This window comes from Gymnodraco acuticeps, unplaced genomic scaffold, assembly GCF_902827175.1.
Source record: "Gymnodraco acuticeps unplaced genomic scaffold, fGymAcu1.1, whole genome shotgun sequence".
NCBI lineage: Eukaryota > Metazoa > Chordata > Actinopteri > Perciformes > Bathydraconidae > Gymnodraco > Gymnodraco acuticeps.
In genome coordinates, this window is record NW_022991040.1 from 509,146 (window position 1) to 533,633 (window position 24,488).

At 40.7% G+C, this 24,488-nt stretch overlaps 1 protein-coding gene across 5 annotated transcripts in view; it reads left to right on the forward strand.

Annotated features, from left to right (window-relative positions):
- The window catches only part of LOC117559811 (dipeptidyl aminopeptidase-like protein 6), a 446,505-nt gene that overhangs the window by 294,424 nt on the left and 127,593 nt on the right, over positions 1–24,488 (forward strand). For all 5 annotated transcript variants that reach the window (XM_034236499.1, XM_034236502.1, XM_034236498.1 and 2 more), the window contains one exon: positions 2,547–2,661. In XM_034236499.1, coding sequence (XP_034092390.1) covers positions 2,547–2,661 — 115 coding nt within the window. The remainder of the gene's footprint in view (positions 1–2,546; positions 2,662–24,488) is intronic.

Sequence of the window (24,488 nt, forward strand, 5' to 3'; positions counted from 1 at the left end):
TGTGAGTGTGTGTGGTTGCTTGTTCTACAGAAGCAGAGCTGAGCTGAATATTAACCCTAACTACAAAAACATTTTCATACTTCTAGAAATGTTTAAATCTGACAGTGCAGACTATCTTTTCTACCAAAGTACAAAGGTTTTTTTATTTCCTCCGGAGACTCTGAATAAAGGTTGAGTACATTTAAAGATATCTTTATTTGAAAAGGTTGGTGATGATTATTGTTGCTTAAAATGAAACAAAATTGCATGGATGAGCACTTTGACAAAATGTGTCTGGCTAAAGCCCGTCCGGATTGACTTTTGGCTGTTTTTTCCAAATATGCACGGATTTATTTAGATCTTTTATTGTGCACAACTCTCATTGAGCACTCTGTCATGCTCACTTTCCATCCCATTATTGCATTTAAGTAGTTGCTCTCAATAGAGCAGTTTTTTTATTTTACTTTTTTGACCATTTTCCGTACGAATACAACTTAGTCACATATGTTGAGTAGAAATCACCAGAGGGCTCTATACCAATCTCTCATACATTTCCAGTAGGATACTAGAAAAACAAAGACTGTACACGAGGAATTTATCAGCAAAGATAAAAAATACATTGTGGACAGTCGGCTCATCACCCTTTACAACATGTTTTATCAGATGATCTCTGATTGATTGATCCCCAATTTTTCAATCAAACGTTTAAAAAAAAAACTTTTCTCTATTACAAAATAAGTACTCAAATGATCCCAGACATTACTGTTTTTCTATTTTTAAAAAAACATTTATTTTGAGAAAACTTTCAGTTGGCAAATTCAAGCCCTAGAAAGACCTTTGGTAAACTCAATTTTACTTGTGGTGTTCCTTTTTGCTATCACAGCTCTACAATATGGCAATACAGCTGACTAACTGTTGTAATGAATAGAGTAATGAGCAGTCTAGTAAATAGCCCCGATTGCTATTATCTGCAGGCTAATGATGTCTTGGGTTATTTTCAATTAAGTTGGGAACAAGGTCGCCAAAAGGTTTGCTTCATAGCTCAACCATTCAGCTTCATTAAAGCTCTATGAGTTTTTATTATGGGTCCAGCCACAGGTCCCTAAAGCACATACAGTACTCTGCTTTGATTGTTTGAATCCATTACAAACTCATTAAGAACTTATTAATCCTCCACTGTATTTTTGAGCTCTTGACTTTCCAGGACAGATGTCGCTGGTTTGTCCATGTGCAAGTCAGATCCAGGAGAAGAAGAAGATATACTTTATTAAAATAAATAATATACTTCATTGATACCTTTTTTTTATCAGATTATACACATTGCTTGATATACTTGAGCACCACATGCAGGTCCAAAGCAGTTAGGGGTACATTGTCTTGCTCAAGGGCACCTCAACAGTGGCCCAGGAGGTGAACTGGCTCTCCAGTCCACACTCTTTATTTTCGTCTTTGAACCAGCGACCCTTCGGTTCAAAGACCAATTATTACTTTTGAAAATACAGTAATCAATAGTGCTGATTGCATAGTTTTTTATAATAAAAATAAATGTAATGCATGTCTGTTAAACAAATAAAATAAATGTATTTTTGTTTGTCAGGTGATCAGAAACACAGCTTTATAAAACATGGCAGCAGGATATAGTCAGTTGTTTGCTACAAAGTTATTGCTATCAGAAGTACTAACATAACAACTGCCCTATTTAGAGTATTTTACCGATAAATACAATTTCATGTTGTTTCTAGTAACTGAGAAACTGCTGCAAATAAATGCTAGAAGTTTGGTGGACATCCAGAGACATCCAGCTGCTCACTGGAGTTTCTGGAATTGTAAAAATGCTTTTCACTAAACTTATCCACCTATTGCACATCAACGTTTGTCAAATACATTTGGCATGCACTTGATTTGATTTTGCATGAACACAAGCTTAAAGCTGCTTTCTCCCATTTTATTTGTTTTATATCTCGCAGTGATACATTGTCTATTGCCAAATTCTTTCTGTAAAATGAGTTTTCACTTACAACAATATTAAACTGCATAAGGTTTATTTTTCTGGATAAGTCCGTCAGACAAAAAAAATACCCTCAAGGTTGCTCATAACTCAGACTTGTTTTCCCAACCTTAAAGCTTATCTCTTCTGTTGCCAAGCTTTTTTCAAGCATGCAATTCACCAATGTGTTGTGGGTGTCATTTTTTCTTTCACATTCGTTCGGGGATGATGGTCGCTGATGCTCGGCTCATTAAGAATTCTACCCCCTCCTCCTCTTGGTGGTGCTGCTGCTGGAGTTGGCATCCCTCCTTGAGAACATTGATTCTGTGACTGGCTCACGTTCGTCCTTGACTGACATCCCCATTGTTCACTTTCATTATTTTGCCATTTATACTACTTCCGATTATTTTCCTTTTCTGCAGTACCTTAAGATATTTTTCTCTCTTCCTTCTCACGTCCCATTGTTGTTCTCCTTTTGTTAAAATGTTCTTTAATTTTTACCCAAATCTCTCTTCATAAATCGTACTCTCATTCGCTCCCATAATAATAATGTATTTTCTTTTCCTCTCTGTGCCTGCAGGAGCTGGTGGGCAGTAACCCTCCGCAGAGGAACTGGAAAGGAATAGCGATCGCCCTTCTTGTTATTCTGATCATCTGCTCACTGATCGTCACCTCCGTCATTCTGTTGACACCAGGTACACGGCGCTGGACAAAAAGGGGGGGGTCACGACACTAAACACCATACATCCCTATGTTTACACAGCTATTATTATGCATAGACATGCCCATCAGGTTTTGCAATCAATCTCACCACCAAATGTGTGTGTATGTCAGTATCTCTGTCCTTGTGAGTGGTCTTTTCCATCATTTAATACTTGCTGTGTCACACACTCTAATGTAACAGTTATCTTCCACATTGGCACTCTTTCTGGCTGAAACAGACATTTAGCGAAGGTCAGTAAAACCTCATTGAAATAAGCTTGCCCAACATTGCTTTTCCATAAACAGACATATGTCTTTTTAACTTAGTTGATATTTTCCTTGGGCACAACACACACACATTTTAGACTTCTATCATTTCTGGTAATTCCCTTGGTTATTTCAAGGTATCTGAGTTTCATTTCAGAGTTACCTTCAAGTTTTCTGTTTGCACATTTACATGAAAGTTTAATCAATAGACCATCTGTTTATTCAGGCTCATAAAGCTCCTTGATATTGTTTTATGCACTGCCAGAGCCAAATCAGTCAATACAACTGTCAATGTGTGTGCACTATAATTCTGTTTCAAAGACAGTAATCACTGTGCCCTTGTTTAAGATGTTCTGTAGCTGACAATTGCCGTTCATTAAAGGATGGGGCGGGCTGGCAAGGCTGGGTGTGCTATTATAAAATAAATTCAATGTTGTGTTGAAGCAACAATATTGTCGGAGAAGACATTAGCACAGTGGCAGGTGTCAAAACAGCAAGACATGGCTCGTCACCTTCTGGCTTTGACCTCTTCCTGTCCTGGAGTGTTCAGACTCCAATGATCCATAGCTGTTTAATGTTCCATTTGCAAACACAACGGGTCAGCAGGAGTCAGGCAGAAAGTGGACAGGTTGTGTCTCCAGCCTGGGCCTCGCCCTAAACTGTCCTCTCCGTGCATCCTCTCTAGATGCTGAAGCAGAACAATTATTCCGCCTCAAGTCTTGACACAATTCAGGGTCTCCAGCTGAGCTTCTGTTTAGAATATTTGCTATTTTGCAGGCATTGGAGATATAAAATATAACTCTTGCCACATTAGATGCAGTTTTAAAATATAGTGTATATTTAATAGTTATCCTGAGATGAGCTTCAGGATATTTCAGCTCCATAAATCATTCCACAAGGTTTGTTTGAGCAAAGAAAATGTATTTTCTTTTTTTTAAGTTATTGTGTATAAGGCAGAAATGTTAATTGAATCCCTGTATTCTGTTGAGTCAATTATGTAATTCTATAATTACTAAGTTGGAGAACAGCTAGCCATACAATGTGCTTTTAAGCTATGTTTGCCTTTATTAGATAGGATAGCTGAGGATGGACAGGAAAGGGGAAAACCGGACTCAGCCATTAGTGCCCACTTACCTCTACACTTACCTCTTCACTTTGTTGCAACAGTATGGAAAAGCCCTTCCATACCTCTGGAGTTGTGTCTCCCATCAGTTTCAGTCTTTTAGTCTGTGAAGAAGATAGAGAAAATGGCTCGAAGGAACTTTACCGTTGCGGACGCGCTGGATTTTATTTTCGCGAGCGGCAGTGAAGAAGATGGCTCATCAGAACCTGAAGGCTTCGACTCTTCTGAAGAAGAAGAATACAGGGACAGCAGGGATCCATTTGTGGATGGGTAAGTGTAAATATAACTTGTAGTGCATTTGCCATTTTGTGAGGAGTACCGCGAAAATGAACAATGGATTTATCAACCTTTTTATTTTCCCCTCATGAACTTTTTCTCGGGACAAAATAGACTCTTGATTAGTAAACGTTTACTCTGTGTAAATGTTATTTATGTGTAAACGTTATTTTGGCATGTATAAGTAAGGTTACATGTGTAGATGAATAAAAATAATCCTTTATTCGTCCCGACAACGGAGACATTTATAGACATGTATTTTATTTGATCATACTGTTCTGTACAGATGAGACTTTGTCATAGACTTATTTACATGTGTGTCTTTGATAAACTTTATGTGTAAACGTTATTTTGGTGTGTATAAGTAAGGTTACATGTGTAGATGCATGAGATAATCCTTTATTTGTCCCACAACGGAGATATTTAATTTATTTATATGTGTGCCTGCCATTTGTGGGGAGTGCTATGTAGTAATGGGGAGTACTGTGTGTGTGTTGTGTGTGTGTGTGTGTGTGTGTGTGTGTGTGTGTGTGTGTGTGTGTGTGTGTGTGTGTGTGTGTGTGTGTGTGTGTGTGTGTGTGTGTGTGTGTGTGTGTGTGTGTGTGTGTGTGTGTGTGTGTGTGTGTGTGTGTGTGTGTGTGTGTGTGTGTGTGTGTGTGTGTGTGTGTGTGTGTGTGTGTGTGTGTGTGGGGAACTTCGTAATAATTATTGTCCCACAATTTTTATTTGTTTTACAGAGAGGTGTCACAGCTGCCTGGGCCTAGCTGCCCACAGATGACATGTATCCAGGAGCCTCCAGCTGTGCCTGCCACCATGTTGAGATCTACCGTGGATCAAGGGCCTTCACCACTGCCATCCCCACCAAGCACTAGCGGACCAGCATCACGACAGCTGACTCCATCTCTGCCTGCGACGAGGTCAAGATCCACCTCAGCTCCACCACAGCCATCACCATCAACCCGGACAGCAAAGAGGTCTCGTAGAGCACACTACCTCCCACACAGCCACCAGCTGCCCATGCACCATCACCCCCACCTGCACAGCAGCCAGCTCCACTGTCTTGGAAGACAGGCGAAGACCCTGACACTGCTCCCCCTGTCTCCAGGTTTCAACCTGCTCGCACACCCGGGCCACAGCTCAGCTCAACAGTATCAAACAAACCCCTTGACCTGTTCAAGCTGTTCTTCAGTGCACTAACAGTACAGACACTCTGTACCAACACAAACAAGCGGGCTGCACAGGAGATGGGAAAGGGTAAAACCTACAAATGGACTGACTTGACTGTAGAGGATTTCTATAAATACATGGGGCTGCTGAAACTGGACAATGTATTGGACTACTGGAGGAAGGATCATTTTGTCAGTGTATAATGAATAGTTGGTTGAAGGAAAAAAAGTTCTGATGTTCAATATTGTAAATAGTGAGATTTTGCAGTTATATTTATATACATTGTTGGTAATATAATAAATGGTTGAAAAGTTCTAATGCTCAATTCTTTTTTTTTTACACATCACATGAACCTTGGTATGTAATATGAAGTCATTATTCAGTCCTGATATATCTCAGTCCCTGCTGTGGTGAAAGTAGAGTGATTGACAGCTGTTTTACTCAGAATGCGAATTTATAAAATTTCATTTTAGACATGAATAACACATTTATATACAGTGTAATTCAAATATTTCACTACTTTTGTAATCCTAAGACTTTGGTAACCAAATCTAAAACACCAAAACAATTCGATCACATGAGTAAATTGGTGTTTTCACAAGAGTTTTGAAGATTTTCCGAAAATCGGATGTCAAATTTTAAGCTTTTGAGCTACTTATCTCATCAAACAGTGCTCTAAGGTGAGTAATTTGCATATATAGCAATACTAGAGATTGTCCTGAACATTTTGATATGTAACACATGGGTGCCATTTTAGAAGAAATACATTTAAAAGGTGATTTAAGAAAACATCTAAAAATCGAGAAAATACCTAACCCTAACCCTAGACTCCAGAGGGTTGTTTAAGCAAGCCTATACCCCATGCACAAAGTCAGTTAGAGCCCTGACCTCAACCCCATTCCACACCTTTGAATAGTGCTGGGTTTGCAAACATTTTGATGATGATGATGATGATGAGGATGATGTTCTTGTGGCTGAATAGTAGCAAATCCCTGCAGCCTGGAGGAGAACCCACTCAGAAGAGTAGCATATTAATGCATATGAATGCCCATGGTTTCGGAATTAGATGATAATGAAGTGCATTTAGAAAATCGTTTTTGAGCCGCAGCTTTGCATGATCCACATCTCGGCTGTGAATGGGGCAGATTTAATAATTCAAGTCCTACTAGATATTGGATTTTTCAGAGTGCTCTTACAAACTGAATAAAAGTTCTATTTATAATGCTTTTTTTAAAAGAACAGTTATTTTGTTCTGTAATGCATATTATTAAGGCTACTCTCTTATCAGAAATGGTTATCTCAACTTCTGAATTAATTACATGAATTTCATATATGAATTTGTACAAAAAAGGGAAAAGGCCTTAATTTTCAGGACAAGTATGTGTTTTCTGCAGATTTATTTTTTCAACACAGAGATTAAAGCCGCTCAAAATCAATCACAGACTGAAAGGCAATTTATATGTAAGCATAATAATAATTTAAAATTAAAAAATATCTTACCAAGGCAGTTGTGTATTCCAAGAGGCATCCCAAACAAATCCTGAATGAAGAATATTTTAGATCTTAAAACCCCCGAGCCTGTTTTTCAGGTCTCAGGCTCGAAAATGACATTCCCAGAACAAATGACCATATCGTCCCTTCTAAAAGGGTTAAATTAATAATATTTTTTCTCAAAGCAAGGTTACACCTGTGAGTTGAATTTAGAAGTGTCAGAATCAATATAGATGTTTTTATTTTAAAGCTAATTCAGATTGAACACAGTCAATCAATCAATCAATCAATCAATGTTTATTTATATAGCCCAATATCACAAATGTTACATTTGTCTCAGTGGACTTCACAGTTTGTACAAAATATCAGTATGACAATACGACACCCTCTGTCCTTAGACCCTCACATCGTACAAGGAAAAACTTCCGGAGAAAACCCACAGTTTAAAGGGAAAAATGGGAGAAACCTCAGGGAGAGCAACAGAGGAGGGATCCCTCTCCCAGGACGGACAGACGTGCAATAGATGCCGTGTGTAAATTGAAAAGATAATACATTTGCAACATAGGTAGTCCACACAGTAACAAAATGTAAATGATTGTGTCCGTCCAAAAATAATTACTTATAGTGAAAACCACCCTTGAATGATGGGATGGTAGACTAAAAGCTTTAGGAATCCAAACTACAACATATAATAAGTACCCTGTATCAAGATTGATGCAAAACAAGTGAAATTCGCTCAGGGGTCATTTAGATGGTTCTTATGAGACTTGTGTTTTGTTTTGGTAAAAATGGTTTGTATCGTCAGTTAGCTGAGATTATTCCCGTTAATCTGGTATAACACATGAATAGGTTCTTAAATATTAAGATGCCCTGAGACACAGTGTGGAGAAAAGAAAAAAAAAAGCCCCCGTCGAGGGGGGCTTTGGGCTTAACAGGTTAAAGACATGTGAAATAAGCTTGAGTACCTCTTTTGAACCAGCACATGCTTTTCATTGCTTAAAAGAAAGTATGATGTATGGGTAATCCAGCAGTAAATCACAACAACTTAATTTGCTGTAAGAACACATTAATAGGAATAAAAGTGACTCAAACCAAAAACTGTAGCAGTGCAGCTCATGTGAGGAGTTATGAGATGGCATGATGTCACTCAGTTAGGATGGTTTGTTAAAGGATGTTCCCCTGTCAGTAGCATTTTGAGGTAATAGTACTTTACCCCACTACAATTCAGAGGTAAATCTTGTACTTTTACTCCACTACCTTTTATTTAATATCTTTGAATTTGACTTTGAATAGTTAAATTAATCATGTGAAATATAATCAACACTTAAATAAGACTTTAGTTGCACCTGGAGTAAAATTCACAAGCTACCCTACACTGTACAAAGGAATTAAAACAGTGGCACCTTTACCAGCTTTGATAAATACATGGATGTATAAATAATTGTAATCAAAACATGCAAATCTGCATAATGAGCACTTAAAATATGTTTTGATGCTAATACTTTTGTACTTTTACTAGAGTAACATTTTACTACACTCTTGTACTTCAACTTTTACTAAAGTACAATATCTGAGCACTTCTTCCATCTCTAGTAACACGTTAGATACATTTAGTGTAGCTGAATGCAAGCAGTCAGAGCATGCATGAAGCTTGCCAAGTTGTAGACTGTTTTTAATGGGGACAGTAAGAGATATTGGTTGGTCCCCAACAACTTGTATTAATATGAGTGTTCCTTAGGGCAATAAGCTATAACTACCTCCGTTTTTTATTTTATCTTAGGCTATTTCCCAACAATATATAACAGGCAGGCTGTAAACAGCAAGGGTGTCATGTTCATAGGCTACTGTTCCATTTACACTGAACTTCATTTTAGTTTTTTTATTTAGTTTGTCTACCCAATTGTGAACATTTAGTATTTGTTCAAGCCCAAACATTTACAGTCTGTAAATAGCTATTCATATTTGAAACCAGGCCTATTCTTAACTAAACTGAACTTTTTCAATTAACAATAAATCTTCATTTATTTTTGTTGACTCTTCCAGTCCCTTTTCAGAAGAATGGACATTCCCTTTAATTATAATATATCACTGCAAGAAGTTCCATCACGTTCATTCCAATCTTTATTTCGAACAGATAAAAAAAAAATAACTTCATTTATTTATTAAAACAAATACAAAATAACTTAATTTCTTATTTGTAAAACATGATTTGAGAGTTGTTAAATAAGTTTGCATTTGATCTTACAAGGTGGAAAGTACAAACGTCTTGTAAGATATTTTGAAGTGTAAGCTTCAGAAGCATTTCTCAATATATTGTATCACATACTCAACAGAAAAAGCGTATTTATTATAGCAATGTTTTGATCATATTTAAGAGTTGACATAGAATGTCCTATTAAGTTATTGATGTAGTATAAAATTAGCATATTTCTGATCATCCGTATCCTGCTGTGTCTGTGACATTATGTTTGTACCTATTTACAGAGCCATAGCCAAGATTTCAGGAATAATAAGTGATTACCATACACAGAAACTAAAAACAGATTGACATTTTTTTTAATTTTTAATTTGATTTATTTACTGCAACATGACTCGAGTTGAGGAAACACCAAAGTGATCACAAACTTAAAGAAGGTGTTAACATGTGACAGAATACCAATTTCTAACAGAGTACTCAACCAGTAGATTGTTTCACATTGGGTTAACCCTGCATACTTAATGTGTTGGATACAACTCTATTGGGTTGAGAAGAGGCCATATGACATTAGCATATAAACTCCTAATGTGAGCTAACCCGACTGGGGCTGACAGTTGGCTGTGAGTGTCAGATAGAGACATACCACAGAAAATGCCTTTAAGAGATTTCGATGTAAACATAAAAAGTAATCAGGTCATGACCCTGGAACAAGACATAACTGGAAAACAGAGAAATAAACATTGTTTTCTAAATCTAACTAAATCCTCAAGGCCTAAGTCAATTCATTAAAACAAATGTGGTGCCTTCAAAGACAAACAAAGTATGCACAAAACTGACAGTTTTTAAGTTAATTGGCCAGTGGTATAGTGCGCTGATCTTCGGATCAGGGGAGAGCAAGTTCAGGATGTGAACAAGTCCAGGCAAGGCACTTCACACACAGGAAATGGTGATTAATATCATGATTGTGTGTCTTTTTAACATAATTTTAATTAAAACAAAAATAAAAAATTAATTGAAATGCATATTAAATGTATTTGCCTTTATAAATTGAAGAAAAATGCCTACCTTTCTTTACAAACAAAGGGCTAGACCCTCCAGAAAAACGCGATTCTGCGATCGCAGAATTTTCCGCATAATCAGCAAATGATGACGCGACGTCATCAGCTCGCACATCACAGAAGGTAAACAACACCGTAGAGTGAAAGTGTGGAACTCACACGAGAGAGAAAACACCAAGATGAAAAAATCTGATCCATCTAATTTACTGACGAACATTTCTGCTAAAGACCGGTCAAAGCAGTACCCCGATGTCTTGCACGAAAGTGGGAGGGAAACTATTCTGCACCCCGTGCAACTGTGTGTTGGAGCATAAGTCTTAGAGAAAATCGAAGGTGACGACCCACTTTGATTCATTCAAACATTTGAAAATGCTTTCTGCTGCTGCGGACAAGAAAGCCAAACAACTCACGTTCACCGAGGCATGAACCTCCAAAACCCTTTCGAGGGCTACAATAAACGAAGTGAGTAGCCTACAAGATTGAAGCTGGTCATATAACGAACAAGTAAATGAAAACAGGATGAGGGCGGAGGTGTGTGTGTGTGTGTGTGTGTGTGTGTGTGTGTGTGTGTGTGTGTGTGTGTGTGTGTGTGTGTGTGTGTGTGTGTGTGTGTGTGTGTGTGTGTGTGTGTGTGTGTGTGTGTGTGTGTGTGGCCTAGCATTACTATACTTGTGGGGACCTACATCTGTTTACACAGTCAGGTGTGGGGACTCGCCTCCCTTATGGGGACACATTGGAGGTCCCCATGAGGGGAATCATTAATTTTAGGGTGACGACTTGGTTAGGTTTAGGATTAGGGTTAGGGTAAGGCTAAGGGTAAGGGTTAGGCATGTGTTGGTTATGGTTAAGGTTAGGATAAGTCTCCAGGAAATGCATGTAAGTCAATGTAATGTCCCCTGAAGTGAGATGTATACATGGTATGTGTGTGTGTGAGAGAGAGAGAGAGAGAGAGAGAGAGAGAGAGAGAGAGAGAGAGAGAGAGAGAGAGAGAGAGAGAGAGAGAGAGGAGAGAGATACGAGAGAGAGAGAGAGAGAGAGAGAGAGAGAGAGAGAGAGAGAGAGAGAGAGAGAGAGAGCGAGAGCGAGAGCGAGAGCGAGAGCGAGAGAGAGAGAGAGAGAGAGAGAGTGATTAAAATAGCCCAATTGCTTTTACAATAAATAAATATTGAATGTGTTTAATTGAATAGGAAAGGGGTTTAACGTTAGTGGCAGGTTGTGTGTGAGAGAGAATAAATAAGACAGCCCAATATTTAAAAATAAATCTATTATTTTTCACAACTTTCCGCATATTTCGCAACTTCCCGCAATTTCACCGCATAAAATCACATAAAAACCCTGCATGTTTAATTGCATAATCAAGAATTTTAGCCCGCATAATCAAGGATTTTAGCCGGTATAATCAAGGATTTTTGCCCGCGTTTTTCTGGAGGGTCTAGCTTAGGCATCCTCAAAGTCCGGACTCCGGTCCGGGTCCAGACCGAACCACAACTGTCTCTGGACTCTGAGCAAATTATACTTTTCATATGTATTATCTGTATTATCTGTGTTATCTGCGAGACATCGCCACAAAACAACGAGTCAAAATGTTCCGCTATGTCCACTGCAAACAGCGCTCTGTATGTCCGAGTGTTCCATTGTCTGTGTGTGTCTGTCAACGGCACGCATTGGTCCAATCACATTCAGCATCCCGTCAGCATTTGTTTCCCCCCCACCAACAGTCTGCGAATCAGAAGCACAGTAGGGCGGGTCTTCGCAGAATGCCGGTGGGAAAAATGTGTGTGTCGTCTCTTTCATCCTGGGTCAGAGCGAGAGTTTAAAAAAAAAAAGTCAGAGCGAGAGTTAACAGCTCATCTAGTTGCATCTGTACTGTAGCTAGTAGCCTATAGTTTCACCTACCGGGGTGGCATGGGGTGGCAACTGCCACCCTAAAAATAGACCTTGCCACCCCAGTTGGCAGCTTTGTTTTGAAAGAAAAGTTGTGGCTCATCGGACATTTATGAGAGAAAGTCTCTAATGTCCGAGTGCAATTGAATGCAGCACAAGACGCACGTCTTGTAACCCCTCCCCCGGCCCTGGCGCGAGCGTGGAAATATGATTGACGGCGATTTCATTTGAACGGGACGGTGCAAAACGAGAAGCATTCTGACCATAGACGATTCTGACCCAAGTACTGAAGGAATGAGGTATTTGCGGTCTACAATGACAGAGAAGAGACTGTCAAGTTTGGCTGTACTCAGCATTGAATCAAAACGCACTAAAGCTGTTGATCTTAATAAGTTTGTGAGAGGTTTTGCTGAACAAAATGGTAATCGCCGCATTCAGCTGCAATAGACATGTCAACTTGATGCTCTGCTCATGGATGAGCATACACAACTGTTAAGATGATGACCTTACGTGTGTAAATATATTTGTTTCTTTGTGGGGGTCTGCCCCCAAAAAACAGTTTTAAATCCTGAGAAAGTCAAATAAGACGGTGTGTAAAACTGCACTGCCCAGCCAAAAAAAGTAACCACTTTGATTTAACTAGGCCAGTAGGTAAGGGCATTCCACTTGATAATAACTGAAGTATAAAATAATGCATGACTGAAGTGATGGAGACCATGTTTGAAGGCAAACAAAAAGAGGAAATAACAGGTAAAATCAAGCAAATCCCCCTGTCAGATTCCACAGCAACCAGAAGAACATAAATACTGGCTGGTGATTTGATTCATCAGCTTTGTGATGGAATAAAAAATGCACAGTGCATTTCCTTAGCTGTGGATGAGTCCATTGACACCACTGACAATGCTCAGTTGCTGGTGTTTGTGAGTTTTTATGATGAGGCAAAGGGGGAGTTTGTTGAAGATGTGTTGGGCCTGACGAACCTCAGTGGACACACAAGGGGGCAAGACATTTATAAAGCAATAATGGGACTGCTGAATGAAAGAGGGTGCAGCTGCCTTTATTCATAACTGTGCAGCTCTTACACTGCGACTCTGAGGGATCAAGCAGACACAATAACAAAGAAAATTGCTGCATACAGATTATTTTTGTTTGTGCAACCTCGTGTTAAGAATCTTGTTACAATTCTTTAAAGGTTTAAATGACCGTAATAAACAAACCTTTGTCTTATTGAAAAAAATGTTTTGGACCTTTAAGATTTGTATTTGAGTGCCCCTGGTCTAGCTTATACAAATGTTAGTGAGGGAATTTGTGCTTCCTCACAAACTTTTAAACTTTCACATATTACATTACATTACATTACATTGCATTTAGCTGACGCTGACGGTCTACTCTTCTACAGAATCTCAGCCTTTTCAAGAGAAGGGGGCTTCTTTCAACAACAAACCATTGGTATACCAAACATTTACCAACATAAAACAAGGTCTTTACGAATCAACAATGACAACCAACAGACAGAACAATCAACAAACAGATTTCCGAATGTCTCGTCGGCTCCTACTCTGTCCTCTTTCATCATTTTATTTTTTAGGAATCTCAGATCTGCACAAGCCTTTTTCTTGTCTCTCTGTTTGGTTCCACTGAGAATCAATCTCTCAGTATGTTCCCATTGTTCGCGGAAGCTTCCGGGAATTGGAACGCCTAAATCACTCTTTTCAAACTCTTCTTCCATAAATTACTTCGTATCTATTATCTGACTAGATTACTTGTATTTATTAATACACTGGACAAATCTTGTCGTTACTCTTAATGTCCTTTATTCTATTCTGAATTCAAAGTTTCTCCAGCGTGAAACAACACAGAATATTGTTACACACCCTGTTCGCCACCAGAGGGCAGCAGCTGACCACAAATGAGCTTCCTCTGTCTGATGAAGCTCTCAGCTCTGCAACTGTCTCCTGTCACTATTTCTGCTCTCTTTTCTCCATTTTTACACAGTTTCGACGTAAAAACAAAATCACAGAATTTTCCCAGTGAGTCAGCCGTGCAGGACTAGTACCCAACGGAGACCTCGCTGGTTCACTTTTCTTTCTTTTAGTGAGTTAAGGTACGGGACTGTAGCTACTACCCGACTCTTACAAACACTTAGTGCCTTAGGTACAGGACTGCTCTACCTGACTCTACAAGCACTTTCTTAAATATAACTCGGTGCGTTAGGTCCAGACTGTTCTACCTGACTCTAAGCACCTTCTTACTTTCTACAGTATTGTATTTTTTACCGTGACTAAGGACACTGAGAACGCCGGTGACAACTCTAAAAATGTTGAAGTATAGCCAATCACAGATTTTGACAATCAACAGGTGTCTGCTCACCTTTGTATCTGGACGTCCTGGTTTAGTTGTCAACGGTGTGCAGGTGTCCTCCCCTGGACTGAATTCCGTCCGCTAGCTATCGGTGGTCCTCCTATAGACCAGCACTCATCACGTCGGAAGATCACCAAATTGTAGGAGCAAACACAATAGTGGTGGCTTAAAGCCCACCTCTGCTCCGCGCCGTCCTTTGGATGAGCCTGGTCAGATTTAATAAAAGAAGGAGTTCAAAAACCGGCATAAAAGTTATAACAATAATCGGATTATAATACAGTAAAAAACACAATACGAAATACAGAGTGCCCTGAAACAGAGCACTCCGGGCTCCCCGCTCTACTGCCGTGCGATACAGATATCGGGACCAGCCAGTCAGAAACAGGGAGCATTTTGCATGAAGAAACAACAGTATATATGGACATATTTGGGGTGGAGAGCCACTTCTTATCTTCCACCGGACCCAACTCCTTGAATTTCCCAGGGAAGGTTTCACACAAACTATTCTTTCCTAAACAATCAAACATTGTCCAAAGATATATTGTATCAAAAATTGTACACAGATATATTGGTGCTTGGGATTATTGGCCCCAGAAAGAACCTTGAAAAAGAACATGTGTGTGTGTTAGTGAGGGGAAGTGTATGTGTGTGTGTGTGTGTGTGTGTGTGTGTGTGTGTGTGTGTGTGTGTGTGTGTGTGTGTGTGTGTGTGTGTGTGTGTGTGTGTGTGTGTGTGGTGTGTGTGTGTGTGTGTGTGTGGTGTGTGTGTGTGTGTGTGTGTGTGTGTGTGTGTGTGTGTGTGTGTGTGTGTGTGTGTGTGTGTGTGCGTGCTGATAAGCGGAGGCGTATGTGTGTGTTGCTGATATCTGGGTCAAGGAGTTTATGTGAGAAGGTTTATATATATAGGATTACTTCAAAATAGTCCCAAATAATACATGTTCACTTCAATACAGTTCAAGATAATACCTGTTTACTTTAATACAGTTTAGAACAATATCGGTTTGCTTTAGTACCGGTACCCGATTGAATGGTCTTTGTTTACATTAGCAAGCATCGCTAATACTCAGAGTTAACCTGTACTGGAGAGAGTATGTGTAAAAAAGCAGGAAATAAAAAGGAACTCACCTTGTCAACCCGCAAAAAAAGAAGCATTTGAGCTCCATACTGTTTCAGAAATAATCCTTGAAGTGGTTTGGAACATGATATGGCGTTTAATCACGGCAGCATTTAGCTGTATCTGAGCAGAGCAGACAGCCTGCTCGTCACAGAACTCACAGTGTGCCTGCATGCTCAAAAGGGGGCGGGGCCAGCAGAGAATCAGCACTTCTCTAATAAGGCTAAAAAAGAGGGATATGAGGGATGTCTAAAATGCATGATCTGTTTGGTATTTTGAGCAACACACATCATAGATATGTTTTTTAAATATTTTTATATATCTGATAACCCATAATATATGCCTAAAAATAGCATGATAGGAGATCTTTAACATGTTCTACACTGCGTCACCTGCAGGAAACAGCGTCTGAGGGCATCTTAATATTCAATAAACTATGAATGTTTTATATCCATGTAACGGGAAGAAACTCAGCTAACTGATCTTTTTCTCTTTTTTTTCCAAAAAAATCACAAAGCTAGCGTTGAGCCTATGAATTAGCCACGAGCGGAAAAATGCTGACGCATTACTGCACAGAAACTCACTCATTACACCCTTATTACTTATCGTAGCTCCATGTCCAACCCATCGATTCGCATCGTGAGATGACACAGAATTGATCGGTACATACATCATCACTCCATGATAAGAACTCACGAATATATTAACAAGAACAGACATCAAAACATGTGGCGCTAGGTAGCTAAAAACGGCATTAAAACAATAAAAATGCTGCTGAAGTTAATCCATAGGTTAATCCAATGTGTCTGTGTGTGAGGATATACAGTCTGCCCTTATGTTCCCCTTTGTTTTATGTTTGTTGTTGTCTGTCTGGCTGTGTGTCTGTCTTCCTGGCTGGGCGTGGCTTTCGTGGGTTAAATAACGTCACAGTTAAAAACAAGTACCCACTTCCCCTGATAAACTCAGCTTTTGAGCCTCTCCAAGGTGCCACCATCTTCTCTAAACTCGACCTCAGAAATGCATACCACCTGGTTCGAATTCGCCAAGGAGATGAGTGGAAGACAGCCTTTAACACCCCCCTTGGTCACTTTGAATATATCGTCATGCCCTTTGGACTCTCTAATGCCCCAGCTGTTTTCCAGGCCCTTGTAAATGATGTCCTGCGAGATTTCCTCAACCGGTTCGTTTTTGTGTACATTGAAGACATTTTTATCTTTTGCAAGAGCCTGGAGGAACACCAGAACCACGTCAGTCAGGTTCTACAGAGGCTGCTTGAGAACAAGCTGATCGTCAAAGCTGAGAAATGTGAGTTTCATCAGGAACGGGTCAGTTTTCTTGGTTACATCATCAGGCAAGGCAAGTTGGAGGCAGATCCAGGAAAGATTCTAGCTGTCACTGAGTGACCAGTCCCCACAACTCGGAATGAGCTGCAGAGGTTCCTGAGCTGTTCTGTCCCAGACTGCAGGGCCAGACAATAAGCTTCATCCTTGTGCTTTTTTCTCTAGCTGTCTTTCCCCAGCAGAGAGAAATTATGATGTGGGAAACAGAGAGCTTCTGGCGGTGAAGATAGCATTGGAGGAGTGGCAACACTGGCTCGAGGGCAGCGAGCAGCCATTTCTTGTTTGGACTGACCACAAAAACCTCGAGTACATCCAGTCAGCCAAACGACTGAACTCCCGACAAGCTAGATGGGCCCTCTTTTTTGGTTATTTCAATTTCTCCCTAACATATCGCCCTGGTTCAAAGAATGCCAAGCCCGATGCCCTGTCCAGATCATTTTCGTCTGTGGGACCTGTAACCTCCGTTGACTCTATTCTCCCCCAGAGTTGTGTGGTGGGTGCCCTCACCTGGGAAATCAGTAACTCGATCCAGGAGGCGCTTTTGGAGCAACCTGACCCAGGTAGCGGTCCGCCTAAGCGTCAGTTTGTACCCAACTCAGTCTGTTCCCAAGTTCTGCAGTGGGTCCCGTTTCGCTAAACACCCAGGTGCCAACCGCACACTCTCCCTTCTCCAGAGACATTTCTGGTGGCCAACAATGGACAAGGACACTAAGTCACGACACTAAGTACACAAGACACTAAGCACATGTACAACATGTGCTAGGAGCAAAGCCTCTCATCAGAGACCTGCAGGATTGCTTCAGCCCCTTCCAATCCCTAGTCGACCCTGGTCACATATAGCACTGGACTTTGTCACCGGCCTTCCTCCCTCACAAGGTTACACAACAATTCTAACTGTTGTTGACCGTTTCTTCAAATTTGCCCATTTTGTAGCTCTGCCCAAGCTCCCCTCAGCCCTGGAGACCTCCCAAATTCTCACCCAGCATGTTTTCCGCCTGCATGGAATCCCGGCAGACATCGTCTCCAGGTTTGGAAGACTTTTTGTCATTCTCTCGGTGCATCAGTCAGTCTAACTTCTGGTTATCATCCCCAGTCAAACGGCCAAACTGAAAGGGCCAATCAGGATCTGGAATCTGCTCTCCGTTGCATTGCCAACCGAAATCAGTCAACCTGGAGTTCCCATCTACCCTGGATTGAGTATTCCCACAATGCTCTCACTTCTTCAGCTACTGGTGTCTCTCCATTCGAAGCCTCCTTAGGGTACCAGCCACCCCTGTTTCCTGAAGAGGAGAGTGAGTTGGCAGTTCCATCCGTCCAACAACATGTTCTCCATTGCCGTAAGGTTTGGAGGGACACTCGCTCAGCTCTTCTTCGGACTTCCACCAGAAACCAGAAGTCTGCCAACCGCCATAGACATGTCGCTCCCCCTTATGCCCCTGGACAGTCAGTTTGGTTGTCCTCAAAGGATGTCCCCCTCCTTACCGAGTCTAAAAAGTTGTCTCCTTGGTTCATTGGTCCCTTTCCCATTGGACGCATCATCAACCCCTCTGCTGTCCGCCTGAAGCTCCCCAGAACCATGAAAATTCATCCCACTTTTCATGTGTCCCAGATCAAGCCAGTCCACACCAGTGACCTGTGCCCTCCAACCGTTCCCCCTCCTCCCCCCCCGAGTCATCGATGATCATCCTGCCTACACCGTGCGTCGGCTCATGGATGTCAGGCGCCGGGGCAGGGGCTTTCAGTACTTGGTTGATCGGGAGGGTTACAACCTGGAGGAACGTTGCTGGGTTCCTCGGTCACGCATCATGGACCCTGTCATGGTGAGGGAGTTCCACAAGGCACACCCTGACAAGCCTGGTGGTCACCAGGAGGCTCCCGTTGATGGGGGGGGGGGGGGGGTTGGTACTGTGAGGATATACAGTCTGCCTCCTTCTGTTCCCCTTTGTTTTGTGTTTGTTGTGTCTGTCTGTCTGTGTGTCTGTCTTCCTGGCTGGGCGTGGCTGACCTACTTACGATTCCCGCCAACTCACCTCCTCAGAAATGATTCCCCTGTCATGCCTCTGCGCCCCCACAGGGGGGCCGCGCCCCACACTTTGGGAACCAATGCTCTAAAGCAAATGAGCTGCTCCGACCCTCGGTCCTGACGGACTCCAACTTGTGTTTATTAATCAAACAAATAAATAAACAAAAGGATAATTATGTGTTATTGTTGAGTAAATGGAGAATTGCACAAGGGGAAAAGAACGTATCTATGCCTATGTATTATCTCTTCGATTTACACACGGCATCTATTGCACGTCTGTCCGTCCTGGGACAGGGATCCCTCCTCTGTTGCTCTCCCTGAGGTTTCTCCCATTTTTTCCCCTTAAACTGTGGGTTTTCTCTGGAAGTTTTTCCTTGTACGATGTGAGGGTCTAACGGCCCGTCCACACAGCGGCGTGCGTTGAAGCTTCCAACGCTTCTGCTCATTCACTTTGAATGGGGTGACGTCACTTTTAGCCGAACTGCATTGTGGGAAGCGACGCGGAGCATTGCTGGCGTGGCTCGCTGCAAAAGTTGAGCAATGTTCAACTTTTGACGCCTCGGCAGAAGCGTCAGCCAATCGAATCATATGCCAGTATAAGCTCTAACCAATCAAACCGCTGCTTGTGTGTCAGGGGCGGGAGATTCATGTGATTGGTTGTTGGTCGAGTGTCAGACACGCCCGCCGGCAAGCGTCAACGCACGCCGCTGTGTGGACGGGCCGTAAGGATAGAGGGTGTCGTTTTTCTCATACTGATATTCTGAACAATCTGTGCTGTTGTATTTGCTGTAAAGTGTCTCTACTGTAGGCTATTTTTATTATATGTACAGCACTTTTGCGCTGTGGACCAACACTATAAATTGACGGGGAAGGGGGTAGCAATAAAGATAACACCATTAAACAGTTACACAACATAACAGAAATAATATCGATAGCAGCGTCCCTAGCAACCACCTTGGTAACAATGAAAACGTTGTATAGACACAATTTCCTGAAGTAATCTTCATTATAACTAGCAAACTAAAGATCATGTACATCCACTGCAAATATAATCTGAAATAACAACTCATATTTATCGCATCAAATGACATCAAAACGCATTTTAATGGCCGAACTAACCTTAAAATAGGCATTTTCCATGTTTTTTTTTTCTGCAGGGAGAAATTTGAAGATCACGTGAGGGATCTTACAATTTCAGAGGCGTTTTTGTAGAAATACTACGTCCCAAGTTGTGGACCAACGTAGTTATTACACGTTTTTTTGTGAGACTGGGTTGGTTAAGCCCTGAGCCTGTTTTTCAGGTCTCAGGCTCGAAAATGACATTCCCAGAACAAATGATCATATCTTCCCTTCTAAAAGGGTTACATTAATAATCTTTTTCTCAAAGTAATAATAAACCTGTGAGTTGGATGTAGAAAAGTCAGAATAAATATAGATGTTTTTTATTTTAAAGAAAATTGAGATTGAACATAGTAAAAAACTGTAAATGATAGTGTCCGTCCAAAAATTATGTTTTACTTATAGTGAAAACTACCCTTGGATGATGGTAAGGTAGACTAAAAGCTTTAGGAATCCAAAGTACAACATATAATAAGTACCCTGTATCAAGATTGATACAAAACAAGTGACATTTGACCTTTTTAGAGAGGTTTAGTTAAAAAAACTCCACCGCTGAGGTGGAAATGGCTGTTTGACCAGACAGCGACCAAGGTGAGCCATGTTGCCGTTTTAGCTACCTAACGCCACATGTTTTGATGTATGTTCTTGTTAATAGCTTCGCGAGTTCTTATCATGGAGTGATGATGTATGTACCGATCGATTCTGTGTCATCTCACAATGCGAATCGATGGGTTGGGGGTGCAGCTACGATACGTAATAAGGGTGTTATGAGTGAGTTTCTGTGCAACACGCCGTTAGCATTTTTCGCTCGTGGCTAATGCATAGGCACAGCGCTAGCTTTGTAGTTTTTTTTTAAAAAGAAAAAAAATGATCAGTTAGCTGAGTTTCTTCCCGTTACATGGATGTAAAACATTCATAGTTTATTTAATATTAAGATGCCCTCAGACGCTGTTTCCTGCAGATGATGCATTTTTTCCCCGGTATCGGGGGTGCGGTGTAGAAGAGGTTAAAAAACAAAGCATATCTGATTTGGGAGGAAAAACTTCATCCCCTTAACATCTGAGTTATTACTGATGGCATAGCATGAATGATATTGGGTGTCTGAGGGTGTCATTACTGAGAAATGTCAAACAAAATCAAAACCTTACATTTGAAAACAGGTTTGCATTCCTCCACTTAAAGTGGACCCATCATGCAAAATGCACTTTGTGATGTCTTATATACATAAATATGTGTCCCCGGTGCGTCGGGGAACTTACGCAGCGTCAGAAAATAAAACCCTCTCTCTTTTCCTCCGGACCCAAATAATTTAAAAACGGGTGTACAACGAGCGGATACAGATTCCATCCGCTGTGACGTAATAGCGGCGGCGGACCCACAGAAAGTTGCTATCAGAAACAATGCCTGACGTGTTTTGGACGTCTTTGTTTACATTATCAAGCCTCGCTAAAACTCAGAGCTAACCTGTACTGAACTGAGCACATGTGTTTAAAAAGCAGGAAATAAAAAAAGAACTCACCTTGTGATAAACCTGCAAGAGAAAAAGCATTTGAGCTCCATACTATTTCAGAAATAATCATTGACGTGGTTTAAACAGGATGGCGTTTTATCACAGCAGAATTTAACTTTATCTCCGGTAGAATTCTGATCAGGCGTTAGCTCCGCCTCCTCTTCTTTCTTTTTTTTCAAGCTAATGACCCAAGATCCGCGTTTCTCTAACAGGGCTTCAAAAGAGGGGTTTGAGCAGTATGAGGGATGGCTACAATGGGTGAACTGTTGGTATTTTGAAAAAAAAACTTCACAGACATGTTTTGTATAGATATGGCCCTACAATATATGTTTCAAATATAGCATGATAGGTCCACTTTAAGGTGACATTATCATTGGAAACAATAAAAGCTAATTGTTTTGATGTAGAATCTATAAATTGAATCGTTAGAGCAGGACAGAATGATTGTATTGTAGCCTGAGTTTTGTGCAGCCTTTAGTTTTACTAGGTGGAAACATTGTCTATATAATGTGAATACATATATAACTAGACATTAAGAGGCCCCTGACATTAGGCCTATTTTAACAATAGTAGGGGCTTTTAACAGCTCGCCAACTTACAGGCATCCTCTGCATAGCAGTATGAATAGCCTTAAAACATCTTGTATCTGAACCAAATGCCCTAAGTGAAGACATTAGTCTCATCTGACTGACCTAATGTTCAGTTTGAGGAGTGTCATTCTCTCTGGGAGCAGGAAATTGTGTCCATTCAGACCAGACCATTATTGTCATTGCATGCGGAGCAGACTTTAGTATCTCTGTGACTGCACTCAGCCGGACGGTAGCAGGGCAAAACTGGGTGACTTTTAGTGAAGCCGTCCAAGGCCATAGACAAAATGGAACCACGTACTAACAAAAGGGACACAAGGTCATCAATGTCTCTCTTTACCTTTGGCCTAATTGTAAAACAAATCAGTGGAAAAAATGAGGAACACTAATCCATCATCATGTGAAATGTAGAGTTAATTTAAAGAATTACTTATGGGTTGAAGTCAAATTAACATTAAGTCAGTCAAAATTGGACGTGCACGGATCAGAATCTAATCAATACACAATTTTCCCAGCTCTGTAATGAAAAGGATAACAAGATTAGGTACATTACAGGAGTGTTAAAACACCCAAACATGCACACGTATCTTATTCTAGTCGAGATTAGAGGACAGGTCTAATGTTGTGAACAAAATTATCAAGTCAAGTCAAATGTTATCTTATGTACACATTTAATTTAATAATTCATCTTGAATTACTAATAACTCTAAAGAAGGCAACAATGTACAAGGTGGATAAGGTGAATACTTATCCAAAGTGTGTGTGTTTGTGTGTGTGTGTGAATGTGTGTGTGTGGCCTAGCATTACTATACTTGTGGGGACCTAAATCTGTTTACATACAGATGGAGCGCTCAATTTCAGACGCCTACCCGTGCGGGTCCGTGATCGGCACGGGGTGGGCCCCTGCTGAAAAGGAAAACCCCCCCGCAGGACTTGAAACGCCCCCTTGATAAATACATTTAATTATAATGAAACCAGCTGCAATGGATAATGGATCCACCAGGGGGAGCCGTGATTAAAAAGCTGCCACACTGGAACTCATGTGAAATAAACAGCTGATCTACAGGTATCTGATATAGCGGATATTTGTTAAGATCCATATGTCACGGATAGGATCATATTCTGTGCTAAATAAGAGACATGTAATCATTTACTAAACATCCGCATGTTTTTATTTAACAAAATAATGTTTAATTCACGTTGGCGTAAGTACAAAACCATCGCTATGTTTTTAGATCAGGAAATGCATCCAGGCTCAAACAAACGATTTTCAATCATCATCCTCACGATCATTTAATGTACATATGTTCGCGAGTTGAAATGAATGCACTAAATTTAATCCACGTGAGTTTACAACAACAAAAATAATCGCTTTGTTTTTATATCACATCCGACCGGAGGAAAATGCAGCACGGGTCTCACTACCGATCATCCTAATCCCACGGGCAAACAATAATATGTACAGTGTTAATAGTTTACTGTATTATTAGTGTCTAATATTACTGGGGATTTCGGAATGGTAGCCTACTGGATTTTGATTTATTGTATCGGCTTCATATCGCAATATATTCCCGAAGTCTGAAATGCAAAAATGTCCCACATTAGGGCAATTCACCCTACATTTAATCATTCATACAAAATCATATTTTGTTTCTTTTTAACGAAATAAATGTGGTTTAATCCACATAATTTACTGTGTTAAGTGTTTAGTATTGTTTAACTTGAAGGTGCCTGATGTGAACATTTCCAGAAGAACTCTAGCTTGAATGGCCTTTGTATGTATACAGTAGGCCTACACATAGGCGGCGCGTGAGGCTCAGGTTTGGGAAGGCTAAATAACTTTTTTGTTCATCTTACGCTGCCCGCCTCCGGCGTCTATAGAAAAGAGATCAACTCAGTGAAAGCACCGCCTGCTGACCGATCAGAGCTCAGTGTGCAGAATTTAAATCTATCAAGTCATATTACAGGAAAAAGGAAATGCAGTTTAAACTGCCGTATGCAGAGAAGACGCCGACGTGTCGCACTTATCATTCATATCACACTGACATCACATCATCAATCAGATCATCGATCTCACATCGATATCACAATATTTCCTTATCTGAGTCAGCTTCTCGAGCCGTATCTGGCCGTGCAACACTTAGTTACATTGTCACATATACTGTATGCAGACGTATTATTTTAAGCAACACATTAAGTTGACGCTTAGCGAGATCTCGTTTGTTAGGGTTAGTTAAGATAACTCAAGCATATCCAGGGTCTGTTGAACTGGCTTCGTGGTACAGGGCACAGGTGGCTGCATAG